The 26,531-nt window shown below is 50.0% G+C and overlaps 3 protein-coding genes across 14 annotated transcripts in view; all 3 read right to left on the reverse strand.

The window, feature by feature from the left end:
* Positions 1–8,982: 8,982 nt before the first annotated feature.
* On the reverse strand, positions 8,983–9,637 carry LOC103875490 (the record flags this gene model as incomplete). Its single annotated transcript, XM_017962121.3, has 1 exon — positions 8,983–9,637. A coding segment is annotated over one exon (582 nt), but the record flags the coding sequence as incomplete, so codon positions are not given.
* Positions 8,983–14,513, reverse strand: SMIM12 (small integral membrane protein 12). Of its 7 annotated transcripts, none has more exons than XM_017959560.3 (2): positions 13,637–14,513; positions 8,983–9,921 (listed from the first exon to the last, which is right to left on the reverse strand). In XM_017959560.3, exons 1-2 carry the CDS (start codon positions 13,929–13,931, stop codon positions 9,638–9,640), a joined length of 579 nt encoding a protein of 192 aa, XP_017815049.2. In that variant the 5' UTR covers positions 13,932–14,513; the 3' UTR covers positions 8,983–9,637. The 7 variants fall into 7 exon arrangements, with proteins under 7 accessions (XP_017815049.2, XP_003891609.1, XP_009202786.1 ...); XM_003891560.3 differs by having other exon boundaries at positions 13,415–13,697; XM_009204522.4 differs by lacking the exon at positions 13,637–14,513 and adding an exon at positions 12,797–13,400.
* A 4,905-nt stretch (positions 14,514–19,418) lies between these two features.
* Positions 19,419–26,531, reverse strand: part of DLGAP3 (DLG associated protein 3) — a 65,330-nt gene continuing 58,217 nt past the window's right edge. For all 6 annotated transcript variants that reach the window (XM_009204578.4, XM_009204573.3, XM_031666841.1 and 3 more), the window contains 4 exons: positions 23,685–24,169; positions 22,636–22,727; positions 21,077–21,220; positions 19,419–20,284 (listed from right to left, as the gene is read on the reverse strand). In XM_009204578.4, the coding sequence (XP_009202842.2) occupies positions 20,066–20,284; positions 21,077–21,220; positions 22,636–22,727; positions 23,685–24,169 (940 nt within the window). In that variant the 3' untranslated portion in view covers positions 19,419–20,065. The remainder of the gene's footprint in view (positions 20,285–21,076; positions 21,221–22,635; positions 22,728–23,684; positions 24,170–26,531) is intronic.

Genomic DNA, 26,531 nt, shown 5'->3' on the forward strand with positions numbered 1-26,531 from the left:
TCTTCATAATATGACTGTATTTGGAGATAGGCTTTTAAAGACAAGATTAAGTTAAATGTGGCCATTAGGGTGGGCCCTAATCTAACCCGATGGTGTCTTTTTAAGAGGAAATTTGGGCATACCAGGAGTGCACAGGCACAGAGAGATGCCCATGTAAACAGGCAGCAAAAGGGTGCCCACCTGCAAGCCCGAGAGAGAGGCCTCAGAAAAACCCAATCAAGTCGGCCCCTTATCTTTGACTTCCAGCCTCCAGAACGGTGAGAAAATAAGTCTCTGTGGTTGGTGAGCCACTCTGCGGTGTTTCATTACGGCAGCCCTGACAAACTAACATGCTTCCCCTGTCTGGGGGTCATGAGCAACAGTCTGGGGGACCCCCTCCGCATACACTCCCAAGAGCCACAGTAGCCCTAGCAGGGTCCCCTCAGCTCAGTGCCACCCTCAGCCAACCCCCAGCTTCTCCAGCCTCCTCCAGAAATCTCTCTCTGCCTGAAGGCCAATCAGTGAGCCAGCCAAGGCTGTGTGCAGGTTGGGATTGCTGCAAGACACCAAGGCAGTCCAGGAAGGGCCTGGGGACTCGGAGGGGGGCAGTGAAACAGGGGCAGAGAAGCAACAAACAACACAGCCAACAGGCCTCAGGACTGAGGATCAGGGTTCCCCAGCTGTTGGCCACAGGGTTACTGTAGGCCTGTTTCCCCACTACACTCCAGCACCCCTCTTAGAGCCCAGAGAGAAATCAGGGTCCTAAAGTGTGGCTCAACGTATGAAATGGAAAAAATACTCCTAATCACAATAACCAACTTTTCCTAGTGCTAACTATATGTGAGCCACTGTTCCAGATGCTTTGGTGTGTTTTCCTTGAATCCTCGCAATAACCCTATAAGTCATACATTAGCCCCATTTGACACAGGAGACACTGAGAAGAAGCTTGCAAAGGACTGCAGCTGTGAAAGGCAGTGCTGGGCTTTGAATGGGAGCAGTCTAGCTCCAGAGCTGAGCTTCTTGAGGAGAGTGGATTGCAGGGTGCGAGGTGGGGTGGCGTGGGATCTGAGCCCATCAAGGCCCCAGCATATATCAGCGAGGTGAGAGCCAGCCAAGGACAGGGCTTTAGGGACAACAGCAGCTGAACAATCCACCTTGTCATCAATCAACCAAATTATAAACACACAGGACTTGCATCTGTGGGAAACACTGTGACCTCCTACCCTCCCGCACGTGGAGAAAACAGCTTGGAGAGGATCAAAGGGGCAGAGGTACCCTAAGAGTTGATCTTTAGTCTGTGTGCTGGGAAAACAAAACTGGGAGGGGGCAGGAAAAGCAGGCTGCAGCCTTCATCAGAGGTAAGTCACATGAGCCACCAGAGGGGCTGTGACTATGCCCTACAGCCAGCAGGCACCCAAGAGGGTTTCCCCTCATCGTCAAGTCAAGCAAACTGCAGGCCAGAAGCTGACCTTGGTTTGGCATGATGACACGGTGCAAGCTGGAAAAGGGAGGGGGCATGGGGCGGCCACAGGGCCAGCTCTGCTAAGAATCCCATTATCTTGGGGGAGCCATTTCCCACTCCAGGGGTAGAAGGCGAATCGGTGATTTTCTCTCTTTTAATTGAATCCTTAAGAATGACAGACAAGTGGAAAGAGGGTTTCATATAAATACAAGATTTATAGTCTGCTTCTTGAGGAGGTGGGGAAACCGGAGCCTTCTCCATCTCTATTTTCAGTGCTTACAGGCTTCACCTGCCAGCCCACCCCACCCTCTTAGGCACGTGGCTAGAGGGAAGGCATGAAGGGGAAGATGGAGATAAAACAGAGACACTCCAGAAGCAGTGGCTCCCACAGGATCTCCAGGAAGTCATTCTCACCCCTTCCCAGGATTCCTCAAACCAAAGGGTTGGTCCAAGGGTCCACCGAGAGGCTGGAGAGCACCACCTGGTAAGTGCATTAAGAGGATCCCTGGGCTCAGACCCAGGGCCTCGCTGGATTCCTTGGAGTTTTCCCATCCACCCTGCTGAGCTGCTGCAGAGCTTTGATCACTACTACACGAAGGGTTTCCTGAATGCTTTCCTGAGGACATTGTTCCCCACCATAGAGTCATCAGGGTCAAATTCATCACGGGCTATCCTGGTCCAGGTCCTACCCAGGAGGGAAATGCAGTCTTCTGCCCAAGTCCCCGTCCCCTAGAAAATTAAGCCAGCAGTTTCTTTTGGTTCATCCCATTACCAGCCTTGGGGAAGGTAACGCTGTAGCAAAACACAGCTGCCATTAGCTCTAAGCTGCCAGGCACCTCAAAGCACACACCTGGCAGCCCTGCTCCTTAGCCTTCTGAGACCTGTCCCCACACCCAGCCCCAGTACCTGCTCCATCCCAGAATCACACTCCAGGGCCTCTTAATTCATTCAACATTTATTGACAATGATCATTTGTGAGGCACTCTGCAAGGGGCAGAGGAGTAAGAATTGGTCCCTGCCCTCAAGGAACTCACAGTCTAGGGGGGATACAGACACACAGCAATCCCAGTGCCTTGTAACGACATTCTTACAGTAGAACGAACACAGGGCTAGAGAAGCAGAGCAGGAATGACAATCTGTGCTTGGGAAAACTGCATGTGGCCCTGCATGCTAAATCCTGTAGTGTAACTAGGAGTTTACCAGTTACCAGGCAGCCAGTGAGGGAAGTACCAGGCAGGCACAATGTGTAGGGCACATGGAGGTCTCAAAGTTTAAATGGGCATAACATATTCAAGATGTGGCAAAAACTAGGTCCCATCATGGGGAACAATGGGAGATGAAGCTAAGGAGGTGGGCGGGGGCACGATGGTGAAAGAGCTTGCATGACATGCAAGGGCCTTTCATTTGTTTCCTGTAGGCGAGGAGCCAGGAAGGTCTTTAGAAAGAAAATGCTGGTAGAAATGGGGAGAATTTTCAGGAAGAGACCAAAAGCTCAGGCAAGAAATGAAGAGGACCAAAAGCAGGGGAGTAAGGGGGAAAACAAAGGATGGATTTCAGATGCAGAAGTGGCCACCACGGTGGGTGATGGAATCCATGGGAAGGAGGAGGGGCAAGATCAAAAACAACCTGAACAACAGGACAGAGGGAAGAGACTCTGCCCGACACTGCACTAGGTGTCTTATAAACATAAACATTATGTCAATGTCACCACTCTGTGAAGCGGGCAGAATTCACCCCATTTTACAGATGATGTTCATAAACTTTAAATAACTTCTCTAGTCACACAGCTAGATTACAGAGTTAGGCTTCAAACCCAGGTCAACATTTCAACCATTATACTATATGGTAAATCTAGACAGAGATGGGTGGTATGCTGTTTTGGATAATGATCTAGAATTTAAGGGAAAATTCAGAACTAGAGATATACATTTGAGAGTCATCGCCACTGGGGTGGGGGAAGCCACAGATGAGGCTAAGACTGTCCAGCAAGAAAACAGAGGCACAAACGAAGCTGGAAGAACATTCACATTAGAACAGGAGGGAGCAGGGGCAGGAGAGCTGAAAAAGGAAACTGAGATGTGGTGATGTCAAGGGAGAATCCTATGAAGAGAACGTTGTGTACTTCAAAAAGCTAGAATATGACCAGTATAACAAGATTTGCAATTACAAAGGCTTTGAACCAAAATGCCCTCACCGCTGTATTGGTGGAGGCAGACAGCAAGCAGTAAAGAGCAACAAAGGGCACGGGGATGGGGTTGAGATCCTCGAGGAGCTTGGATTTAAAAAAGATTACCTTGGCCGGGCGCAGTGGCTCACGCCTGTAATACCAGCACTTTGGGAGGACGAGGCGGGTGGATCACGAGGTCAGGAGATCAAGACCATCCTGGCTAATACGGTGAAACTCCATCTCTACTAAAAATACAAAAAATTAGCTGGGCTTGGTGGCGGGCGCCTGTAGTCCCAGCTACTTGGGAGGCTGAGGCAGGAGAATGGTGTGAACCCGGGAGGCAGAGCTTGCAGTGAGCCGAGATCGCGCCACTGTACTCCAGCCTGAGTGACAAAGTGAGACTCCATCTCAAAAAAAAAAAGATTACCTTGAAGTGTTGCAGACTCTGTTGCCGTCCACAACCCATGAAGGAAGAGGGCCAGGCAAGATGGTTAATACAAACTACTCCAGCTGCACTTAGCAGCTTAGAGAAGGAGAAATGGACATTGGAGCGGGGATTAGAAGTGAAGAAACTGGGCACTGAGAGAGGGAATAAGGGCCCTAAGGACTTTGGATTCTTCTAGATGGAAAAGCTGCCCTTGCTGGGGCGCTAGTAAAGATTTTTTTAAATCTCAATAATTAGAAGGGCCCATTCAGCATTTTTAACAAAAAACAAAGCCAGGGTTTACTTTTGTATTATGTAAAAAGGATCTGATTAACAGATAATTGATGTTAACAAGTTTAATTCAAAAAGAATAAACTGTTTTTCAAGTACCACAGGCACTGCTGGAAAAGGATGAAAACGGATACACCAGTTACTAATTACTCCTCACTCTTCAAATTGATTCCCGTAAAGACTTCTACTTCGCAAATACTTTAAAATAGGCTGTGTACAGGAAAGAAATAATAGCACATGTATTTGTATTTTACTATTCAGACTGGCTGCCATCCCAACTAGATAAAGGAGGTTTTACTGGGCTGTAATAGCTAGCACTTGCATGTTTTCAGAGCACTCTAAACTGGTTTTCTCCCTCTTCACAGGATCAGCAGGGAACACGTTCCCCATTTTGCAGGGAAACCAAGGCCAGGAGAGGTGAAGCGGCATACCCCAGGTCACCACTCAGACCTCTTGCCTCCAAGTCCAAGGCTCTTTCCTCTCCCAATTCTCCTGATCTGTGACCTCCTGGGCATTCTGGCCAATCTGCTTCCCTCTGACTTTGCAGACTGCCCTGATGGAGCTACCACGAAGGCAGGTGGGAAGCCTGCAGTCTCCTGACCAGCCTGTGCTTCTTGGCTCTTACGCAAGCCAGTTCTTTCTGTGAAATATTTATCAGCAGCTCTCAACCACCAGGTCTATGAGGGTCCCTATTGTCCTTCAGCCAAGGCTGCTCTCTCCCCGAGACCCCCGCCTCACCAGGGGCACAAGGATACACGCAACTATTGCAGGAAACGTAGGTTCTTCCTGCAATACAATTAAAGCTGCTAACATTTACTGAGTACCCACTGGTGGTTGTGAGGATGAGGTAATGTATGTAAAGTTTTAGCATAGTCTGTGACAATGTATGTAAAGTTCTTAGCATAGTCACTATGTTAAGAAGTCATTATGTAAAGTTCTTAGTCACTATGCTAAGAACTTTACTTAATTACCTCATCCTCACAACAACCCAACAAAAATTCTTACCCCTATTTTACAAGTGAGGATATTGAGGTTCAGAAGGGCTAAGTGACTTGCCCAAGGTCATCCAGTTAATTGTTGAGGCAGTATTCATAATTCAAGTCTGTCAGACTCGAGAATCCACTTTATTTTTCCTCTGCTACACTGCCCTGGCTCCCTACTTTACAAGTACTTAAGAGATCTAAAGCAAAGTGGAAAAGAAAAAGTGAGGCAAGACGGAGGGGCTTTTACATTTTCACTGCCTGGCTCCCAACCCAGACTCTGGCAAGGCTAATTCCATGATGTTTCACTCAGCGACAGTCCCACCAACCAGGAGCCCTGGGGAGCTGACCAGAGTCAAAAGGCTCCCTGGCAGGCTTGTTCTGGCAGCTGCCCAGTCGACTTGTGCTAACACAGCAACAGGCACAGGAAAGGGTCTAGAAAGAGTGGAAAAGCACCAGACACTGAACCGCTGCAGGGAGAGAAGTGATTCCTGCCGTGCTCGGACAGCATAACCCTATACTAAAGCCAACACCATCACAGGGCTGGGAAGAGACGGGGAGAAGTGGTAGGAGCAAAAAGCCCCAAGCACGTCCACTCACTCATGTGTTTCAGTGAACTGTGACTGGAAGGCCAGTCAAAAAGAGGGTCACTGCCTCCAAGGTGAATCAGCAAGCATGGAAGAAAACCAGTCTGTACCTTGGTTCATTCCAGCAACCCTGACCTGTCTATACCCACATCCACATAAACCTTGCTACCTAATGTCACCTGAGCAGAGGCAAGAGCACATATACTATCTTACAGCCACTGCAATGACCAATTTCAGCCAGCCTGTGGGAAAGAAAGATCTAGCTGAGAATACTAATAGACTTGCTAGAGGAAGAAATTCAGTGACGACGTGCTCTTGGAAAGAAAAGTATTTAAAAGGGGGCACAATCAAAGTGAGACTGGAAGAAGGGAGCCACTTGGATTCCGAAAGATAGGGCTCTCTCGACCAGACACCGAGTGCAGGCCAATGGGTGGTGACAGGGATATTTTAAAAGATCTGAAAATCCAAAAATGTCTGTGGGAAAATGTGTTTGCTATTATTTCTGTAGGCTTTCCATCCTCACATTTTTCTTAGGTTATTAAGCTGTCTTTGTACAGGATGCCCAAAAGGGTTTTGAGGGAAACCAATTCTGGGATCTAATATTTGTCACAAGTTGATAGATCGAAAAAAAAGCATATTTCTTAGGTGTCATCAGAAGGAGGAGGCAGTTTGAGAGGTCACAAATTGGCAGCCACTGGGTCAAATTAACCCCACAGGTAGGTTAGCATGCTTAGAATTTTGTAAAATGAACTATCAACACTTAAAAATCAGAAGGTTACACACACCAGACAACCCTGAATTTCTAGCATCTTTTCTTTTTTTTTTTTTTTTTTTTTTTTTTCCACTCTCTGGAACTCTTAGAACATCTTTTAGAAAAATTCAAAAATCTGGTACCACTGGATGAGCAGCAGATTGGAAGGTGAGTCGCCACTGCCCCCTTTCGGCAGGTCTGTACTTTCTGCCAGCGTGGTGGCGCATTTGTCACCTGACCTCTGCCGGCACCGGTGTTTGGTTTAGCCCAGGGAAGCGATTGCAGGCTTGGTAATGCCCAGGACTGCCACAGGGTGGCAGCACTGGTGTGCCAATGAGGCCTGCTCATCAGCCAGAACCAGAAATCTCCTTACTTGGTAGCTGACAGCCTCTCCCCAAGTTCCATCGGATTTGTTCCCTGCGAAGCAACAGCAGCTCATTTCCACATTCCCACTAGGCCTCAGTGACCTAGAAGAAGCCAACGACTCAACCTGCTCCCTCCTCTCAGGCCACCACCAGGTCCTGGAAGGTACCTCCAGCTGGCACCTCTTCACAGCTGGCACCTCTAACTGTTCAGGAACTCCACCCTCACCCACCTGTGAACGCCATCAGGCCTCAGGAGAGACAGTCTAAGAAGCAGGGCCAATACCCACTCCCTTTTAGAGGCAGATTAATTCACGAAATGCTCAGTACTGCCCTTTGCTGACTTAAACATCAGACGACTTCAAGAGGCAACAGCTTCTTATGCTTCTTCCTGCTGTCTGCTTTTACTCCCCTCACAGCCTTACCAGCAACATCTTAAGTGGTAACATTTAGTAGAAACTCCTAGAGCCCTTTAGGAAAGACATTTGGTGTTATGCATGAGATCCTCAAAACTGCTCATTTATCCCATTTCATCCAAAGTGACATTTACTATTTTTACTGTTTATTCCAAAATGCAGGAAAAACTTCATATAAGATATTCATTGCAGTATCTAAACAAGTGAACAACCAGAAACAACTGAAATGTCCGGCAATATGGAAACTGTCCAGAATAAACTTATGCCATACTCCCACTTGATAGACAATTATGTTGCTATTAAAAACAACTACAGCCGGGTGCGGTGGCTCATGCCTGTAATCCCAGCACTTTAGGAGGCCAAGGCAGGCGGATCACAAGGTCAGAAGTTCGAGACCAGCCTGACCAACATGGTGAAACCCTGTCTCTACTGAAAATACAAAGATCAGCCAGGCATAGTGGCGCACACCTGTAATCCCAGCTACTTAGGAGGTTGAGGCAGGAGAATCGCTTGAACCCGGGAGGCAGAGGTTGCAGTGAGCCGAGATCACGTCACTGCACTCCAGACTGGGCAATACAGCGAGACTCCATATTAAAAAAAAAAAAAAAACTACAGGCCACCAGGCACGGTGCCTCACACCTGTAATTCCAGCACTTTGGGGAAGTTGAGGCAGACGGGATCACTTGAGGTCAGGAGTTTGAGACCAGCCTGGCCAACATGGTGAAACCCCCATCTTTACTAAAAACACAAACACTAGCCAGGCATGATGGTGCATGCCTGTAATCCCAGCTACTTAGGGAGCTGAGGCGGGAGAATCACTTGAACCCAGGAGGCAGAGGTTGCCTTGAGCCAAGATCACACCACTGCACTCCAGCCTGGGTGACAGAATGAGACTCCATCTCCAAAAAAAAAAAAAACAAAAAACTACAGGCCAAGGCCGGAGGATCGTTTGAGACCAGCCTGGGAAACATAGTGAGACCTGGTTCTACAAAAAATTAAAAAATTAGTTGGGCGTGGTGGCATACTCCTGTAGTCCCAGCTATTTGGGGGGCTGAAGTGGGAGGATCACTTGAGCCCAGGAGGTCAAGGTTGCACTGAGCCGTGAATGATGACCACACAAAATGGAAAAATGATAATGTGAGAAAAGTATATAAAATTAAATGTACAGTAATAACTATCTTTAAAACCTATGCAGAGAATTAGTAAAAGACAACAAAATGTTAATGGTTGTTATTAACGAGCTGGGAACATGGGTGCCCTTTTTAAAATCCCTACCAAATTTTCTTGAATGTGCGTATATACTTTTATAGGGAAAGGCATGTGCGTGTGTGTGTGTGTGGTCTACTTCCATTTAGACTTGAAGCTGCTACGGCCAATTGTAATGATGGTAAAAAGGTTCCTGGGAATCTGTGCCTCCAGGATTCAATGCAACCGCACTAGTAAAGCAGTTTCCAGGGCTCCTTGGCACCCTTTAATACCAATGTTATCCTGCTCTAAAACACCTGTACTTGCCTAACTCCTAAGAAGACTCCCAAATACCATCTAGATGATAAGATTCGATCATTATGGTTCTCAGATACCACTTTAATCAAGTTTTGCACTCTACAGTGATGGGGGTAGATGATGGGGACTGTTTTCAAGCAAATTCACGAGGCACATGTTCGTCCCTGCCCCAAAGTGAACAGTCTGGGCTTCCCAGAACAGAAAAATGCTTTCCTTCCCGGGGGAATCCCATTCCTGAGCTGACAAGACAGATTTCAGTAAGAATGAGCACAAAGGATAGGGCAAAACAGTGAAGGGAGCCAGGTGCATATTTGAATTCTTCCCAGTGCAGACTGGAACTAGACATGCAGGTATCCCTCCTAAAGGCAACACCCAAATCCCAGCCATTCCCACTCGAGGCCAAACCGCCTGCCCACAGAGATTGACAGCCAACGTTCATCTCATAACACTCCTCCCAGCAGTGCACCAGTAAACTCAGATGCCTGAGTGCTTGTGGCCACCACACAACAGATGCGGCCTTCCTCTTCACTGGCCCTTTGGCTGCCGCTGGGTCTGCCTGGACATCAAGGAGCAGCCAGTATTTGTGTGGCTGTGTGGTGTGGGAGGGGCCAGAATAAGCAACAAAGCCAATTAGATGTGGGTTCTGGGGCTGTGTCAACATGGTAGCAGGACAAGTCACCGCCCACAGTAGGGCCGTAGGGCCCTGTGTCCTCCATCAATTCTTCTCTGGGCGGTTTCTGTTCAGCACAGCTTTTGGGGCAAATTCTAGCTTGTCCTTAAGGCTCACCACCTGCGTGTGGTCCTTGCCTAGAAGCTCATCCAGCTTGCGATCCTCTCGGCGCTCTGAGATGCTCTTTTCCTCCTCCACGGGCTGGGGGTCCTTTCCCCTGATGAACCATTCCAGGTGGTAGCCCACAGCCCCGACCACGAAGGCAACAGGGAATGTGACATAAGGAGCATAGGTACGAACCACGGTCCAAAACACAGGCCACATGACATCTGTGGAAGAGCACAAGGCAGCATTAGAGAGAACCCAGCATCACCTCCCACCAAATAAGAGCAACCCACTAGGGCTCTCCACTTACCAGGCAGCCTGGCACAATGTTTTTTACTTTTTGTTTTGGTTTTTTTTTTTTTTTTTTTTTTTTGAGACAGAGTCTTGCTCTGTCACCCAGGCTAGAGTACAGTGGTGCGATCTCGGCTCACTGCAACCTCCACCTCCCAGGTTCAAGCAATTATCTGCCTTAGCGTCTCAAGTAGCTGGGATTACAGCTAATTTTTGTATTTGTTTAGTAGAGACAGGGTTTCACCGTGTTGGTCAGGCTGGTCTTGAACTCCTGACCTCATGATTTGCCCACCTCGGCCTCCCAAAGTGCTGGGATTACAGGCGTGAGTCACCGTGCCTGGCCAGCCTGGCACAACTTACTGAGCACCCACCCCCATGCAGAGCAATGCGAGAGGTGGGTCCCTGAAATAATCTAGGAAATTTCAAAAGATTCCATTGTTAGGGAAGAAGGAGGGATCTTCAGTTTACAGACTGTAATCTTTGACAAGTGTGCACCAATATATGACAATGTTCCCCACAAGGGGACCTCTGAGCCTTACCTAATAGAGCTTCAAGCCCATTGACCCCAGGCCCTAGTTTGCCAACATTTCAAGAAGGGAAAAAGACGCCTTTCTCTGCTCTATGAAATTTCTCCATGAGCGCAGCCAGCCACCTTTTCCCCATGACACACAATTCTACAATTCTCCACCATATGAAAAGTCGTTCCTTTTCCTCATGTAAAGCATAAGGAGTATATTTAAACAGTCAAATACATACTGTGTTACCTAATTATTCTGGATTTTGGGTAAATAGATAATGGTTTTATCCTATTCTGAAACCTGGCTTTTCTAACAAGGGGACAAACCTATACTTTACAAATCTGCTGACTAAACCACTTTCAAAGTATCCTATCTTGGCTAAAGACGGTGGCTCACACCTGTAATCCCTGTTACTCAGGAGGCTGAGGCAGGAGAAATCACTTGAACCTGGGAGGCGGAGGTTGCAGTGAGCTGAGATTACGCCACTGCACTCCAGCCTGGGCGGCAGAACGAAACTCCGTCTCAAGAAGAAAAAAAAAAAATTCCTGTCTTCAATGAAACCCATACAGTCGTATTTACATAAAAAGCTCCTGAAAATATCACAAATCATTATACATACTCTGGATATCGCAGAACTTGAAGATTTACTGTGAAAAACCACTGTACAAGCCCTGGCCGGGAGCTGGGGCGGGGGTAGGGGGGCAGGGAGAGGAGTGGAATTGTCTCAGGGCCTCCTGAAATGAAGTAGGGCAATGCCAAAGTAATGTAAAAACACACAAATTGGGTCACTCTAATGGCCATTCTGTCTCAAATGATTATTACATTATCAATTTAAAAAGATCATTCACAGTTATAATAACACAGCTACCATGTATTGAGCACTTATTACATGCTAGGCCTTGGGCTAGGCACATCGTATGCACTCTCTCTCTTAATCCTCATGTCCACCACGTAAGGTAGATACATAACCCACTATCAGAGGGTTAAGAGACTTGCCCAAAAGTATCCACTAAAAGATCTTTCTGTTTATGCCCCCGTAGGTACTTCTCCAACACTGCTATCTCTGATCTAAAGTGAACAATCAAAACCTCACCAAGGATAAGATGATTCTCCCCCTCTCTCTTTGGTTCCCAATTCTCTTTGAAGGAATCCCATTGTTCTCTGGACATTAACACTATAAGGCAGCGGTCCGCAACCTATATTTGGCACCAGGGACCAGTTTCGTGGAAGACAATTTTTCCACAGATGGGGGCTGGAGAGGGATGGTTTCCGGATGAAACTGTTCCAGCTCAGATCATCAGGCATTAGATTCTCATAAGGAGCACACACCCAGATCCCTCGCATGCGCAGTTCACAATAGGGTTTGCACTCCTGTAGGAATCTAAGGCCGCTGCTGATCTATCAGAAGGTGAAGCTCAGGCGGTAATGCTTCCCAGCTGGCCCACCGCTCACCTCCTGCTGTGCAGCCCAGTTCCTAATGGGCTGAAAACCACCACCGGTCTGTGGCCCAGGAGGTTGAGGATCCCCCCAGTAAGGGAGCATCATGAAATTAAAAATAATAAATAAAATAAATAAATAAATAAAACTGCAGCATCTCCAAGACTCCCCTCCTTATTGTCTTAGCACCAGGCACTATGATGACAATTTACACACGAACCATCACCTGATCCTCATAACACCTCTATGATGTAGGAATGATTAGCCCAGGCTCTTGTTGACACAAAGGCTCACAGACATTATGTTAACTTACCCAAAATCACCAGAAGTGATAGAGCCACTGATTTTGAACCCAGGCCTCTCCAACTTCAAAGTCTACACTCTTTCTAGTGGGAAGAACACACTGCAGAGGTATACGATTTCTGTTCAAATCCTGGATTTGGAGAGAGCTTCCTACAGTTCTTTTCCCATCAGCCTGGCATTTCATTACCTAGAAGAGCTTCCCCTTTCCCAAACCCTGAGATTATACTCAGGGATTTGTGAAATTCAGAGATATAACAATAGTTAAAAGAGGCACCTCTGAAGAATCTCAAACCTAATACTTCTTCATTTTCCTTCCACCTTTAAAGCAAGTCCTCTGTAGAAGTAAATGCTTCCCTAAATAGCAACTGTCCAGACTTTCAAATCTGTCTTAAAACATATCGAGCCTGAGTTCACAACGATCTCTCACATGCAGCATAAAGTCTCTCTCTACCGTCCTGCTCACGTTCTAATCATTCCCAAATAAGTCAATTCATTCCTTTATTCAACACTTATAACCACTTGCGCTGTGTCAGGCACGGTGCTGGCTTACCCTGTTTGCATTTCTCAAGACACTTTAAGCTCCAAAAGGCTAAGCACCATGTCCGTGTGGCCCCATTGTGCCCTATCCATCCAGGCACCTCTCCCACCCTGCCTGGCAGAGTGCCCAAAAAAGGTCTGCTGAACGAATGAATGACAGCCCAAACAACTCCCTAGTGTATAATCACAACATTCTCCACCCACTCTCCTCCAGAAGGTGGCAGGAACATAACAGACGCCTTTGCTGATTACAGAAACCTAAAGACTCCATCATAGTCATCCCCAGACAAGGTATCACAATGAAAGAGGCAAAAGTGTCTGAAAAACACTGTGACGCATATTTCCAGCCCGGCATGGAGGACGTCTGCCAAAAGCATCCGGTAAAAGTCAACTGAGTTGCTGGGAAACCTGCCCCAGTGCGGGGGCCCGGAGGCCCAACGAGGCCAGAAGCCGTAGTCCTAAATTCAAGAACTGCTAACAAGGACAGAGGAGGCCTGAGAAGGTGAAAGAATTAACCCTGACAGTCACTCAAGCGCAGTCCAGGAATGGGAGCGCAAGTGAGGTCAGGGTCCATCCAAATGGCTACCCTTCTCCCTTCTGTGGGGCTCCCGGTCCACTGCCCCTAGCCCACCTCATTCGTGGCCTCATCAACGTCCGTCCTCACTGAGGTGCCGATAAGCCCTGTCTGCGGAGGGCTACTTGGGCTCCCAGACTGGGCACCAGAGCACCCACCAGAGAAGGGGGCTGGCAGGTCTGGCCGGGACCGGGGTGGACCCTAGCGATCACTCCTCCCGTAACTCAGAGGTTACGGGCCTGGGCTGACCGGACCTGCTCGCCCGGACCGCGCGCTCACCTGCGACCCAGCCCACACTCCCCCGTGTGGCCCCCGCTCTCCGCCCGCTCGCCGGGAGCACGGAAGTCGCCGCTCCCAGCGGCCCGCGGGACCTTGCCCTGTGACCCTGCCCACTGGCCGCCGGCTCTCGGAGCGCAGGGATTGGCTGAACTTTAGCCAAAGGAGGGAAGGAAGCTAGGCGCCCGCAACCGGGCCCCACTGCGCTGAAATGGACGTCGCGCCCCCTGGTGGCCTGGAGGTTTCTCAGTGCTGTCGCCACGTGCTTTCTACGTGGAAAAAGTGAAAGATCGATCATCCAGTCATTTTTTTCAACTGATGTTTATTAGGTGTCTTCTAAGACCTAGGTCTTGGCACGCAAAAACAAAAGACATGATCCCTGACCTCAAGAAGCTCTTCTTAGGAAAGTATAATTTAGTGCTTTAAGACCTCTTGGGATCCAGGCTAGCTTTCTAGTGACCCTGGGAACATTATTAACCTGTCTGAGCCTCCCTTCCCCTTCTGTGTAGAGGTAATAACACCCATTTCGCAGGGATGGTGTGAGGGTTGGATGAGACAATATTTGTAAAGTACTGTGGCAGGCACACAGCCAGCAGGGAAATAAATGTGGCTAGTGTTAGTGTAAAAATAATTGAAATATAGTAAAACCTAAGTCTTGCATGACCTCTTGGGTACAAGTATTCACTTCCTCCTCTGTGTCCCCACTGTACCCTATACAGACATCAATTTTATCATATACAGAAAAGTCCCAAAGCTCAAACTTCTTAACGCTCCCACAAGGCCCTTCCCACCTTCAACCCACTAATCTCAGTCTGCATATTTATTTTGCTCACACATACAAAACCCGGCAGACCATGCTGTTTCACACCCAGTGAATTACTGATGCTTTTTCATCTACCTAGAGTGTCCTTCCCACCTTTTTTTTTTTTTCTTTTTAGTTTCACTCTTGTTGCTCAGGCTGGAGTGCAATGGCACGATCTGGGCTCACCGCAACCTCCGCCTCCCAGGTTCAAGCGATTCTCTCCTGCCTCAGCCTCTCGAGTAGCTGGGGTCACAGGCATGCACCACCACGCCCGGCTAATTTTGTATTTTTAATAGAGAAGGGGTTTTTCCATGTTGGTCAAGCTGGTCTCGAACTCCCCACCTCAGGTAATCCGCCTGCCTCAGCCTCCCAAAGTGCTGGGCTTACAGACGTCAGCCACTGCGTCCAGCCGCTTTTTTTTTTTTTTTAACAAGATCTCGCTCAGTCACCCAGGCTGCAGTGCAGTGGCACAATCATAGCTTACTGCAGCCTCGACCTCCTGGGCTCAAGTGATCCTCCCACTTCAGCCCTCCGAGTAGCTGGGACCACAGATGCACACCACCAGGCCTGGCTAATTTTTGTACTTTTTGTAGAGACTGGGTTTCACCATGTTGCTCAGGCTGGTCTCAAACTCCTGAGCTCAAGCAATCTGCCCCCCTCAGTCTCCCAAAGTGCTGGGATTACAGGCATGAGCCACCGTGCCTGGCCATGCAGTGCCCTTCCCGCCTTTCTTTACTATGCCAAATTGTGCTCTGGCACAATTTTCAAACTTCAGGGACACCTCCAGAGGAAGCCTCATACATAGACTGCTTACCACGTTAGGCACCCTTCCCCTATTATCTCAAAAGCTCAAAGCTAAGTTCTGGCAGTTAAGATGGAGAAAGGGGAACAGTGTTGTAGGGACCAAGGTTCACTGAAAATCAACTGACAAAAGGCAGATTAATAGGAGAAAAGACATACAAAATTTTATTTTAACGTGCATAGCACGGGGTGGGGGGCAAGGGGGCGGGAAGGGAAGGGTCACAGGAGAATGATTACCCAATAACCCAATGGGGTACAGAAGCTTATACACCCTTTTTCAAAGGGGAAGGGGAGAGATGGAGAATATAGACAATTCTTTTGAGGGAAGCACGTGATTCTTAGGGCGAAAAAATGGACAGAAATTAACTTGAAAATGATTCTCTTTAGAATTTGAATGAGCCCGAGAAGCAGGCATCATCTTGTGAAAAATCCATCCAGGCGTAGTTGCCTTCCTCAGTCTTCTTTTCTGAGATAGATGAGATTTCGCGGAGGGGAGGAAGGCAATTTTGTTTCTTTTGGAAAGAAGTTTTCTTGATTAGATTAGGACATTCTAGAGAGAGTGCCTCCCTATACTTGGGAGAGAAGGTTAGAGGGACCTTGATTCTGAGGCAGCTTTGAAGGCCTCTCACCATGTCAAAGCGCCAGTCTTTGGGGTATCGCTTTCTGAGCCCCAACAGTACAAAGAAATATTTAGGAGACCGTGGTTAGCAGAACCTGTTCACTAACTGAATATGTGGAGACGAGAAGGGAACAGAACTGCCCAGAGTAACTGGCATTTGGCCAGCCAATCATGTGCTAGGCATTGGGGATGCAAAAATGGCTGGGACCAACCTGCCTCCAGAGTTCTCTGACTAAAGAAACAGATGGGTCTACAAAATGTCAATAGAATATAAGAAATGTGATGACAGAAGTATACACACGCAGCACAGAGGAGGATCTTCAGCCCGGCCAGGAAGATTCAGGGAAGGCTCCCTAGAGGAACCAGGCCTTGAGCTGAGTCTTGAGTCATGGCTAGCAGTTCCCTCAAGCAGAATTGCTGAGGGGCTCAGGAGCATAGACTTAGAAATCAGATAGCCATGGGTTCAAATCCTGACTCTTGTCTGCTTATCTCAGAAAAGCTATTTACACTCTTTGTTTTAAAAAAAGACAATAATAGTACCCACTCCTAGGGTTGCTGTGAGTATTAAATCACCTAAATGTGTATAAAGTGCTTGGCATAGTAGTTTGCACCTTCTCAGTGCTCAGTAAATGGTTATTGACATGTTAAGTATTTCCCAACTGTATTGCTCCTTCTGTAATGTCCTATGTCCATTCGTGGCATTACTCATTCATTAAGCCAGAAATCTGAGTGACACCTTCAAGGCGTCCCATCTTTGCGTTATTCTCCAGATCCAGCTTGCAGCATGTATGCCTCCTAAATGTCTCTCAAAGTCAACATCATTATCTCTTACCTGGACCACTTTAGCAGCTCCCTCAATGGTCTCCCTGCTGTCTTGTTGCCCCCTCCAGTCCATGTCCTGTCTTTTGGCCATAGTTTTATCTTTCAAATAAAACTATGAGGCCTCCATCTTAGCCCCCTACCCCCAACTCTATGGGTTCCTCCTGGCCATATCTCCTCCACGCCCTCCACAGCCACCATAACCTGTCACCCTCTCCAGCCTGTGCTTTCATTCCCAACACACATGTGCCTCCACGGCTTTGCCCAGGTTTGTCCCTTGGCCGGAAATGAATTTCTCCCTTCTCTTCCTTGACTACAAAATGCTAATTCATCCTGCAAGATCCAGCTCACAAGGCTGAAAGCTCTCCCAGACTGCCTGTGCTATGGTTGTACCCTCCAAAACTTACACTGAAATTTGTCATTGTAAGTATTAAGAGGTGGGGCCTTTAAGAGGTTATTAGGCCACGAGGGTTGCACTCTCATGGGTGCAACTGACGCCCTTATAAAAGGGCAAGTTCAACTCCCTCTCGCCCTCTCTTACCTTCTCACCTGCCATGGGATGACACAGCAAGAAGGCCCTCATGAGTTGCCAGCACCTTGAAACTGAACTCCCCAGCACCCAGAACTGTGAGCCAATAAATACCTGTTCATTATAAGTTACCCAGCCTGCAGTATTCTGTTATAGCAGAACAAAATGGACTAAAACACCCTGGTTGCTAGAGGCTCTCTCCTCTCTCAACCCCTTGGCCCCTCTGAGAGAGCAGGTCTCCCTTTGCACCATAACTTTCTGTTTATGTGCTGGCCATGGCCAGACTGTAAGCAACTTAAGCCAAAGGACTGGACCTAATCTTTCACTGATATATGGGGCTCAGCATAACTACCTAGGCCACAAGAACCAAAGGAGACTCATCCACACCAGACATAGAAAAGTCTATGAAAAGTCATAGACCCATAAAATGCTGTATAATGTAAAGGTTAAACTCAGACTCAGCCACTTCCTGGCTTCATGGTTTGAGGTAAGCTGTTTAAACCTCTCCATGCCCCAGTTTCCTCATCTGTAAATGGGGATGATAACAATATCTGTTTTACAGCGTTGCTCTGAGTTCAAACCTCACCCATGCCCCAATTTTAGAGATGATAAAACAATCTCAGAGAGGTAAACTGACCCAGCCCTTCTACTGGAGACCCTTGGACAGTCATCCAATTTAAGTTTTCCCAAACCTGGCTGCTCAGAATCTTGTGGAGCACTTGTTAAAACCTTATTTGAGGGCAGAGTCTATTCACTAAGTCTTGGACGAGGCCCCAGAGTCTGTATGGGATCACCTCCAAACTAACTGCTTTTGGGAATTCAGATCACATTACAGCCCTCCTCACCTTCCAGGCTCATGTGAATTTGTATTGTGGACCATCTCTTGCTTTTCAGAAGTTGTCTACCAAACCAGTCTATAAAATGTTCATGCCACTCTTCTGTTCAAAACCCTTCTATAGCTCCCTACAGCCCACAAGACCCAGGCCACCTGCCTCAATGAGACCCAAACACTGATATAATCAAGACCCTGTGCTCCCAATGTCTCTTCCTCCTCCAGGCCTTTGCACAGCTGTTCCCTGATCTTGGAACATTCTTCTCAACCCTGGCCCTCCTTCAGCAGCTAATCCCTAATCATCTTTCTGGCACTCACCCCTGTATTTTAACTGCTTGCTTATTTATCTGTTTTTCCCATATGACCATAAGCTCCATTAAGGGTAGAAACTACATCTTGTTCAAGGCTATTCCTGTGGCGCCCGAAAGTGATAAATGTCTGCTGAATAAATGAATGAGAAGAATTAGCTGATCCAGTGTGGCCCAAAAAAGCAGCCAATCCTGAAGGATTTTCCTCCTGCCTGGAGGTGACACACCAATCCAAAGGACTGCTCAAGGAGTGGAAAGGGGCTTTCTGGGTGGAGAATGCCATCAGCCCTCTCTGGTCTAAGAAGCCTGCAAAGCTAAAAGCTCACGATTTGACATTAGACCTGGGTCCACCACATTTAGCCCTGTGACCTCAGACAGGTCGTGTAACCTGCCCTGAGCTTTGGCTTTCTCTTCTGTTTTAAGGACCAGCCACATTCATGTAAAACACTCACCCCTTGCCTGACCCACACTGGCCACTCAATAAAGCCATCGATACTAGGTTCTGTTTGCCATTTAGCTTCCCAGGAGAGCTCTGTTCTTTGTACTTCCTCTTCCCCCACCCCAGCCTCCACCAAGGTGGCCACCCATAGGAGGCATCAGAAAATGTGGCAGGACTGAAGTTTTTCTGCTGCTGATCAGGAATGACTGGAGCAGAAGGAACATTGCGTCCCTAGGGGAAGGGAAACCAGTTATTTGTCAATACCTAACAATCACCACACTCCCGGTTTATCAAGCACATGCTGTGTGCTCAGCGAGCTCCGGACTTCCCTCTCTGGGGGAACCCTGGGGACTGGGAGGCAGAATGGGATACAGCGAAACCGGGAGAGAGGAGAAATGGACACCCTCCCCCTCTTCACCCCACCTGGGCCCCTCCAGGAGGGTCCAGGTCCTTACTGTGGGCATCAGGGGGCCGAATCTCCTTTCCACCAGCTGGCCCATCCCTGGGAGGAGCTCAGGCAACACCCCTGCTGTCTCCAAACCAAGAGAGTGGGCTCCCGGCCCCTTCTCCCTTCACCCCCGTCCTCCCACACACGGGACGGAGGTGGCCTCTTCTGGAGAGAGCAGCTGGCTCGAGTGCAGTTCTGCCGTTTTATTTTTCCTGGGATACTCAAGGGGATGTGGGAACAGCCACAGGTGTGGTGAGGGGAAGCCCCCATCTCCCCTACCCAGCCGCTGGGAAAGGGGAGAGGCCCAGGCGCCCTGGTCCTGGGTTGGTCCAGCCACTGTGGTCCCTGGGCCCAGTGGGCAGAGGGCTGAAGATGGAGCCCCTGGGAGGGTGGGGCGGGCTCCTAGGCGGGGTTCGGGATTCTTCATAAAAAGCCACGAAGCTTGATCCCCACGAAGCCCAGCCCCGCGGGGTGGGGGGAGGGGACGCAGAGCCCAGATGGGGGGCCCGGCCCGGCCTGGCCCGTGGGGGGAAAAGAATGGCAGAGATGGTGCCCATTGGAAGGAGGTGGGGACAAAGCGTCGGACCAGGTGGGCGAGGGATCCAGGTGAGGGGCACAGGGCGGAGAGGCACGGCCCCCTGCCCAGCCCGGGCGCCTTCCCGTGGGGTCAGGAAGGTAAAAAACCCACGAGAGTGTGACGGGCCCGGGGGCTGGGGCGTGCGGTGCCGGTGGGGCGGGCGCACGGGGCGGCCCGCGTTCACAGTGACCTCGACGCTGGGTGTACAGTACGGGTGGAGAACCGCGGGCCCAGGCCGGGCTGGGCGGGCCGGACCGGTCACAGCCTGGTCTGGGCCTCGGGGATGTAGATCTCGATGCTGTCGGCGCTCTCGGTGGCCGAGCTGTGGCGGAAGGAAGCGGCGCGCTTGGCCGCCAGGAGCCGCTTGCGCGCTTCCTGCCGCTGCCGGTCCACGGAGTCCAGGGAGCGCTCCTTCACCGGCACGCCCCGGCCCCGCAGGGGCTTCTTTGGTATCGGCGGAGGGACCTTCTTCTCCTCCTGCGGAGCAGAGGACAGCGCTGAGCTGGGGCGCCGAACTATCCTAACACCCCGGTGCCCGCCCCCGCGCCCCCGCACCCCCGCGTCCGGAGCGCTGACGACCGCGCGGCTCCGAACGCCATGGCGCTCAGAATCCGCCACGGATCCCGCGACCTGAAGCCCCACCTGCGCCTGTTCCGACAAGGTCAAATCCCCACATTTTCTACCAAAGCGCGGCGCGTTCGAGCGCCCCCTGGTGGCGCCGTTCTCAACAGCTCGCATCAGAACCGGGTTTTCACTCGGGGTCCCGACCCGGAGGAGGGAATTCCCAACCCAGGCTCCGCAATGAGGGTGCACATACCAGGCCTCTGGCCCTCATCGCAGACAAGGTCCAGCGACCTGGCAGCTGAGGGGACTCTCAAGGCTCTGCCCTGGATGCCTAGGCCCGAACTGAAGACAGTCTGTCCTTCTGTAAGGTCTACTTTTGCCTTTTGCTCCCTCCAGCTGCAGCCGCCCTGCCCCTGCAGCCTCCCTGCCCCCCCCGCCCCCCCCCCCCCCCCCCCCCCCCCCCCCCCCCCCCCCGCCTTGGGGTTCTGGCAGCTCAAGCACTGATGAGCACTGGGGCCAAGCAGACGGCAGTGGCCACAAGCATGGTCACTCTGGAAGGGGATGGTCACCTATCACCTGTCCAAGGCTGCCCTTGCTGCCTATGGGTCCCTTCCCCTGCCCCCTTGTTCGTCCCACCCTTCACCTTTCTGGGGAGGGGAATTTCCCAGAGTCTGGCCTCTTTGCCTGAAGGGACCCCAGCCCCACCTTAGGCTCCAGGAGTTTCCAGCTGTTGGCCTTGAGTTGCTGTAGCTCCAGGAACTTGAGGGTCACATCCTCGATGGAGAGCTGTAGGAGGTCCCAGAAACCCGCCAGGTCCTGGAAGGTGGGCACAGGGAATGCAGTGGGATCCTGCAGCAGAGGAAGACAGAGGGAAAGTGATTGGTCAGGGAGGTCTGAGCCCCAGGCAGGACTATCTGGGGAACCTGTCCCCGATAATTCTTCATGGGTTCTTTTCTATTTTCCCTAAGTGTTGGCCAGTCTGAGAAACAAAGGGAAAGCATACAAAAGAGGTAAATTTTAAAGCTGGGTGTCCGGGGGAGACATCAGATGTCGGCAGCTTCCGTGATGCCCCCAAGCCACAAAACCAGCAAGTTTTTATTAGTGATTTTCAAAAGGGGAGGCAGTGTACGAATAGGGTGTGGGTCACAGACATCACATGCTTCACAAGGTAATAAAATATCACAAGGCAAATGGAGGCAGGGCGAGATCACAGGACCAAGGCGAAATTAAAATTGCTAATAAAGTTTTGGGCACGCATTGTCATTGATAGTATCTTATCAGGAGACAGGGTTTGAGAGTAGACAACCCATCTGACCAAAATTTATTAGGCGGGAATTTCCTCGTCCTAATAGGCCTGGGAGTGCTACAGGAGACCGGGGCTTATTTCATCCCTTATCTACAACTGTAAAAGACAGACACTCCCAAAGCAGCTATTTCAGAGACCTCCCCTTAGGAATGCATTCTCCTTCTCAGGGATGTTCCTTGCTGAGAAAAAGAATTCAGCAATATTTCTCCTATTTGCTTTTGAAAGAAGAGAAATACGGCTCTGTTCTGCCCGGCCCACAGGCAGCCAGACTTTAAGGTTATCTCCCTTGTTCGCTGAAAATCGCTCTTATCCTGTTCTTAAGGTGCCCAGATTTCATATTGTTCAAATACATATGCTCTACAAACAATTTGTGCAGTTAACGCAATCATCACAGGGTCCTGAGGCAACATACATCCTCAGCTTACAAAGATGATGGGATTAAGAGATTAAAGACAGGCATAGGAAATCACAAGAATATTGACTGGGGAAGTGATAAGTGTCCATGAAATCTTCAGAATTTATGTTCAGAGACTGCAGTAAAGACAGGTGTAAGAAATTATAAAAGTATTAATTTGAGGAGCTAATAAATGTCCATGAAATCTTCACAATTTATGTTCTTCTGCCATGGCGTCAGCCAGTCCCTCCATTCGGGGTCCCTGACTTCCCGCAACAAGGACAAGAGAAAGTCCTATCCACCCTAACTGCCAGGAACCTCAGCCTGGGAGAGTGGGTGGGGGCTGGGAGACAGGGGGACAAGAAAGAGCCCAGCCCTCCCTTCTTATGCACAAACACCTGGTCCTACCTCCAGGCACAAGATTGACAGCTACTCCTGCAGGCATGCAGGCCTGGTCTCACCTCTGGTACACACGCACACTGGGTCACCTGCCTGTCCCACCTCCAGCACACACACACTCTGGGTCACATATATCTGGTAGGATCTACTACTATGGGCACTCACCATGCTTTGCTGACACAGCCGGAAGAACTGCTGAACCTTCTGGGACAGGAGAAGTTGTGTGCTGCCCACAGCACTGCGGATCTTCTCCAGGACTAGAAAGCAGAAGGAAATTCAGGGAGGGAAATGATGCATCTCCTTCCCCAGACTCCAGGAACTCTGCCCTGAACGCTGATCCCTCGGTTGCTTGGCACTGTCTATCCATCAATCTCCTCCAGCCCCAGTCCCATCCTATCCTCAAGTTCATAACAAGTTCTTGCTCCACTACACCAAGACTGTATCCTCAGACCCTGATGTTCCCTCCTTCATACAGCCTACATTTCTTGAGTGCTCATTCTCCTTTATCCTTTCTCCCTCCCATATCAGAAAACAGACAGAAACCAGCCCCAGCCTAGCCTATGGCCTTGGCCAGGGCATTAGCTCAGTGACCACCCATTGGCTAAGCTTTGTTCATCACTCACCAGTGCATGCAAGACTCCTTGGCTCTTTAAGAATGACCAAGTAATTTAATGTACGTAACACATCTTCATAGTCACTGTCCCCTCAACTCAGAGATTCTGGAGTAAGACTGTGTCTCTCAGTGGATCTGACTTACAGGAAGCGCCAGGCTTTCCCTCGGGCCAGGGCCATGTCTCCCTGGCTGAATCTCCCTCATCTATGCCTCAGACAGGATCTGACATTGTGAACTGCCTCCCTCTCTGTAATCTCGGTCCCACCACCTGGATCCCCACACCAGTCCAGATCTTAGTCCCCATAAACTTGGTGATTTGGACTAGTAGCCATCCATAGAAGGTCCAGCCCTTTGGCCTGCATTGTCTGCAGTCCCAGCCCCTGGCCTCTAAAGCTGCACCGTGTGCACCCTGCTCCCTTCCAAGAGCTCCCAGCATGCCTTGCTACCAATGTTGACCTGCCACGCTCCAATGCAGACCAGTGAGGCACAAACTGAAGGGGCCTCCTGTTACATTGCAGCCCCAGCCACCCCCATCAGGGTCTCCTGAGCACACACTAGGCCATGGTCCCCAGAGTCCCCTCATTCCGATGCCGTGACTCACTCTCCTCAGGTAGCTCATAGTCCTCCGCCTCACGCTCCATCTGCTGGCACCAGTGCTCCAGCTTCTCCACCTCTGCCCGCAGCATCTTGATGAACCACTCGCCGTCCCGTGGGCAGGGGGACGCGCGGCCTGAGTCGGGGAGGCTACGTGAACCGCGCTCTATCCAGGAGTCACGGCGGCCGGCCCCGGGGCCGGGGGTGGGGGCGGGGGCAGGGCCGGGCGACCCATCGGTGGCCGGCGGCTCGTACGGCAGTGGGTAGCCCTCGCGGTAGGCCCACTGGCCCTGTGTGTGGACCGTGCGGAAGACTGAGTAAGTGGGGGCCCGGGGCCCAGGCTGGGGCTCAGAGGCATGCCTCTGGAAGGAACGTCCAAACTGCAGGGCCTTGTCTTCTGTGGCAACCGTGGCCAGGCCTGCCAGGCCCTCCAGCTCCAGGTCTGCCTGCACGCCGGCTGTCACACTGTTGGAGCGCTTGAACCTTGCTCGCCTGGGGAGAGGGGTGGCTGTCATCCCCCATTGCCCAGGCTCATCCCAGCTCTCACCCCCACCCCAAGCCAAAAAAAAGGAAGGGAATGAGGAAGGGAACCTACAAAGTGATGGACATTAACCTATGCACTTTAAATATATTGGTCCTGGCCGGGCGCGGTGGCTCACGCCTGTAATCCCAGCACTTTGCGAGGCCGAGGTGGGCGGATCCTGAGGTCAGGAGATCGAGACCATCCTGGCTAACACGGTGAAACCCCGCCTCTACTAAAAATACAAAAAATTAGCCGGGCGTGGTAGCGGGCACCTGTAGTCCCAGCTACTCGGGAGGCTGAGGCAGGAGAATGGTGTGAACCTGGGAGGCAGAGCTTGCAGTGAGCCGAGATCCGCCACTGCACTCCAGCCTGGGCGAGAGAGTGAGACTCCCGTCTCAAAAAGAAAAAAAAAAAAAAAATATATATATATATATATATATATGTCCTTGCAACAGTTATGTACATAATATACCTACCTATTGCACTGCCTCTAGACAAGGGTGATATCCAAACTATTTAGCAACCAGTTCAGTCCATGGACAGAGCAGATGCTGGCATACACCAGGCAGAGCAGGCACAGACCAAAATGCTGCAGCAGTGCCCTGGAGAGGCTAGATTGTGGGGTGGGTCAGAGGAGCCAGGGTGGTGGCTCTTTACCAGTGAAGGCAGAAGTATTTCAATTTTTTTTTTTTTTTTTTTTTTTTTTTGTGATGGAGTTTTGCTCTTGTTGCCCAGGCTGGAGTGCAATGGCATGATCTCGGCTCACCACAACCTCTGCCTCCCGGGTTCAAGCGATTCTCCTGCTTCAGCCTCCTGAGTAACTGGGATTACAGGCATGCGCCTTTTGTCTCTTTTTGGAAGAGACAGGGTTTCTCCATGTTGATCAGGCCAGTCTCAAACTCCCAACCTCAGGTTATCCGCCCACCTCAGCCTTCCAAAGTGCTGGGATTACAGGCGTGAGCCACCACGCCTGGCCGAAGTATTTCAATATTTTAACAAATGCTATGTCTATGCTAGTTTACACCAGCTGCACTAGAGTGTCCTCAGCCCTACCTAGAGATAAGTAAACCAAGTCAACCCAGCTTCAAAGCAGCAGAGCCAGGATTTGGACTCAGGGCTGCTGGGCTCCACAGTCCAAGCATTTCGCACTGCACCAGCTACTAGAACATCACAGGAAGAAATGCCTTGGAGCAGCTGCGGGTGGAGTGGGCCTGCAGCTGGGAGGACTTCTCTAGGGACCCCGATGGCTCAGCCCAGAGCCTGGCCAGACACAGTAAGTCAGTGCCAGTGGAGCTGAATTAAGTTATTTGCAGGAATGACATAGGGCTTGGAAATTTCTTGTCTTTGAGTTAATAATATGCAAATCTTATGCAAACCAGAAAGTCAACTGACCTTGTTCATTTTTTCCCTGAATTCAGAGTTCTTTTCTATAAAGAAGTCAGTGGTCCCTTAAGATGCATGAGGTTGGGACCAGGCAATACTTTAAGAAGTGGGAGCCAGGAGATGTGGGAAGTGGGGGATAAACAGAAGATCAAGGTTTGGAAATTCAAGGACCACAAAAGAAAAGCCTGTGTGTCCTGAGCTACCTCCACCCCTACATGGTCAGAAGGGATTGTGGGGCCAGCTCTAGGGGTCCCTCCACCTCCCCAAGAGACTCTCCCAACCCCCGCAACTTCAGCCTTCCTCTTGCTGCCCAGGCCTTCTCTCCCTGCCTGCCTGCCTACTTCTCTCCAGCTGGCAGGCTGCCTGCTGGGAGCCTGTTGCCATAGAAACCATGCCCAGAAGGATGCTGCAGGACCCAGGAAGGAGAGATGCACTCATGTGCAGTCTCCAACGAGCCCTATGTCCCAACCCCCACCCAGAGAGGGAGAAGAAGAGAGAACATATCCTCATTGCCTCCCACACAGTCTTCCCCTCAGTGTCTGCCCTGTCCTGCCCTGGTCAAGGCTTGTACCACCACCTGCCCTGATGATTAAACTGGCCTCCTTTCAGATACCTCTGCCTCCATGAGTACCCTGCAGAGGAAGAGCATGGGACCAGGAGTTAGCTCTGAGTTCTAATGCTGGCTTTGTCACTGTGTGCGTTTGTCACTCATCCTCCATCTAGGTCGTCCAATGTGTATGTGTATGTACTTAAAATATATATATATATTAGATATAAATATACACACATATATACATCTAAAAATACACACATATATACAATTATAGAAATAGATAAGTAATTGCCAAGGTAGCTCCTCTCTCTAAAATTATATTTTGCATATTTTAAGATCTGGGGCCCTCCCCAGTCCACCCAAGACTGGAATAGTCTTCCTAAAGCTGAGCTCTG

Source organism: Papio anubis, chromosome 1 (genome assembly GCF_008728515.1).
Source record: "Papio anubis isolate 15944 chromosome 1, Panubis1.0, whole genome shotgun sequence".
NCBI classification, from domain to species: domain Eukaryota; kingdom Metazoa; phylum Chordata; class Mammalia; order Primates; family Cercopithecidae; genus Papio; species Papio anubis.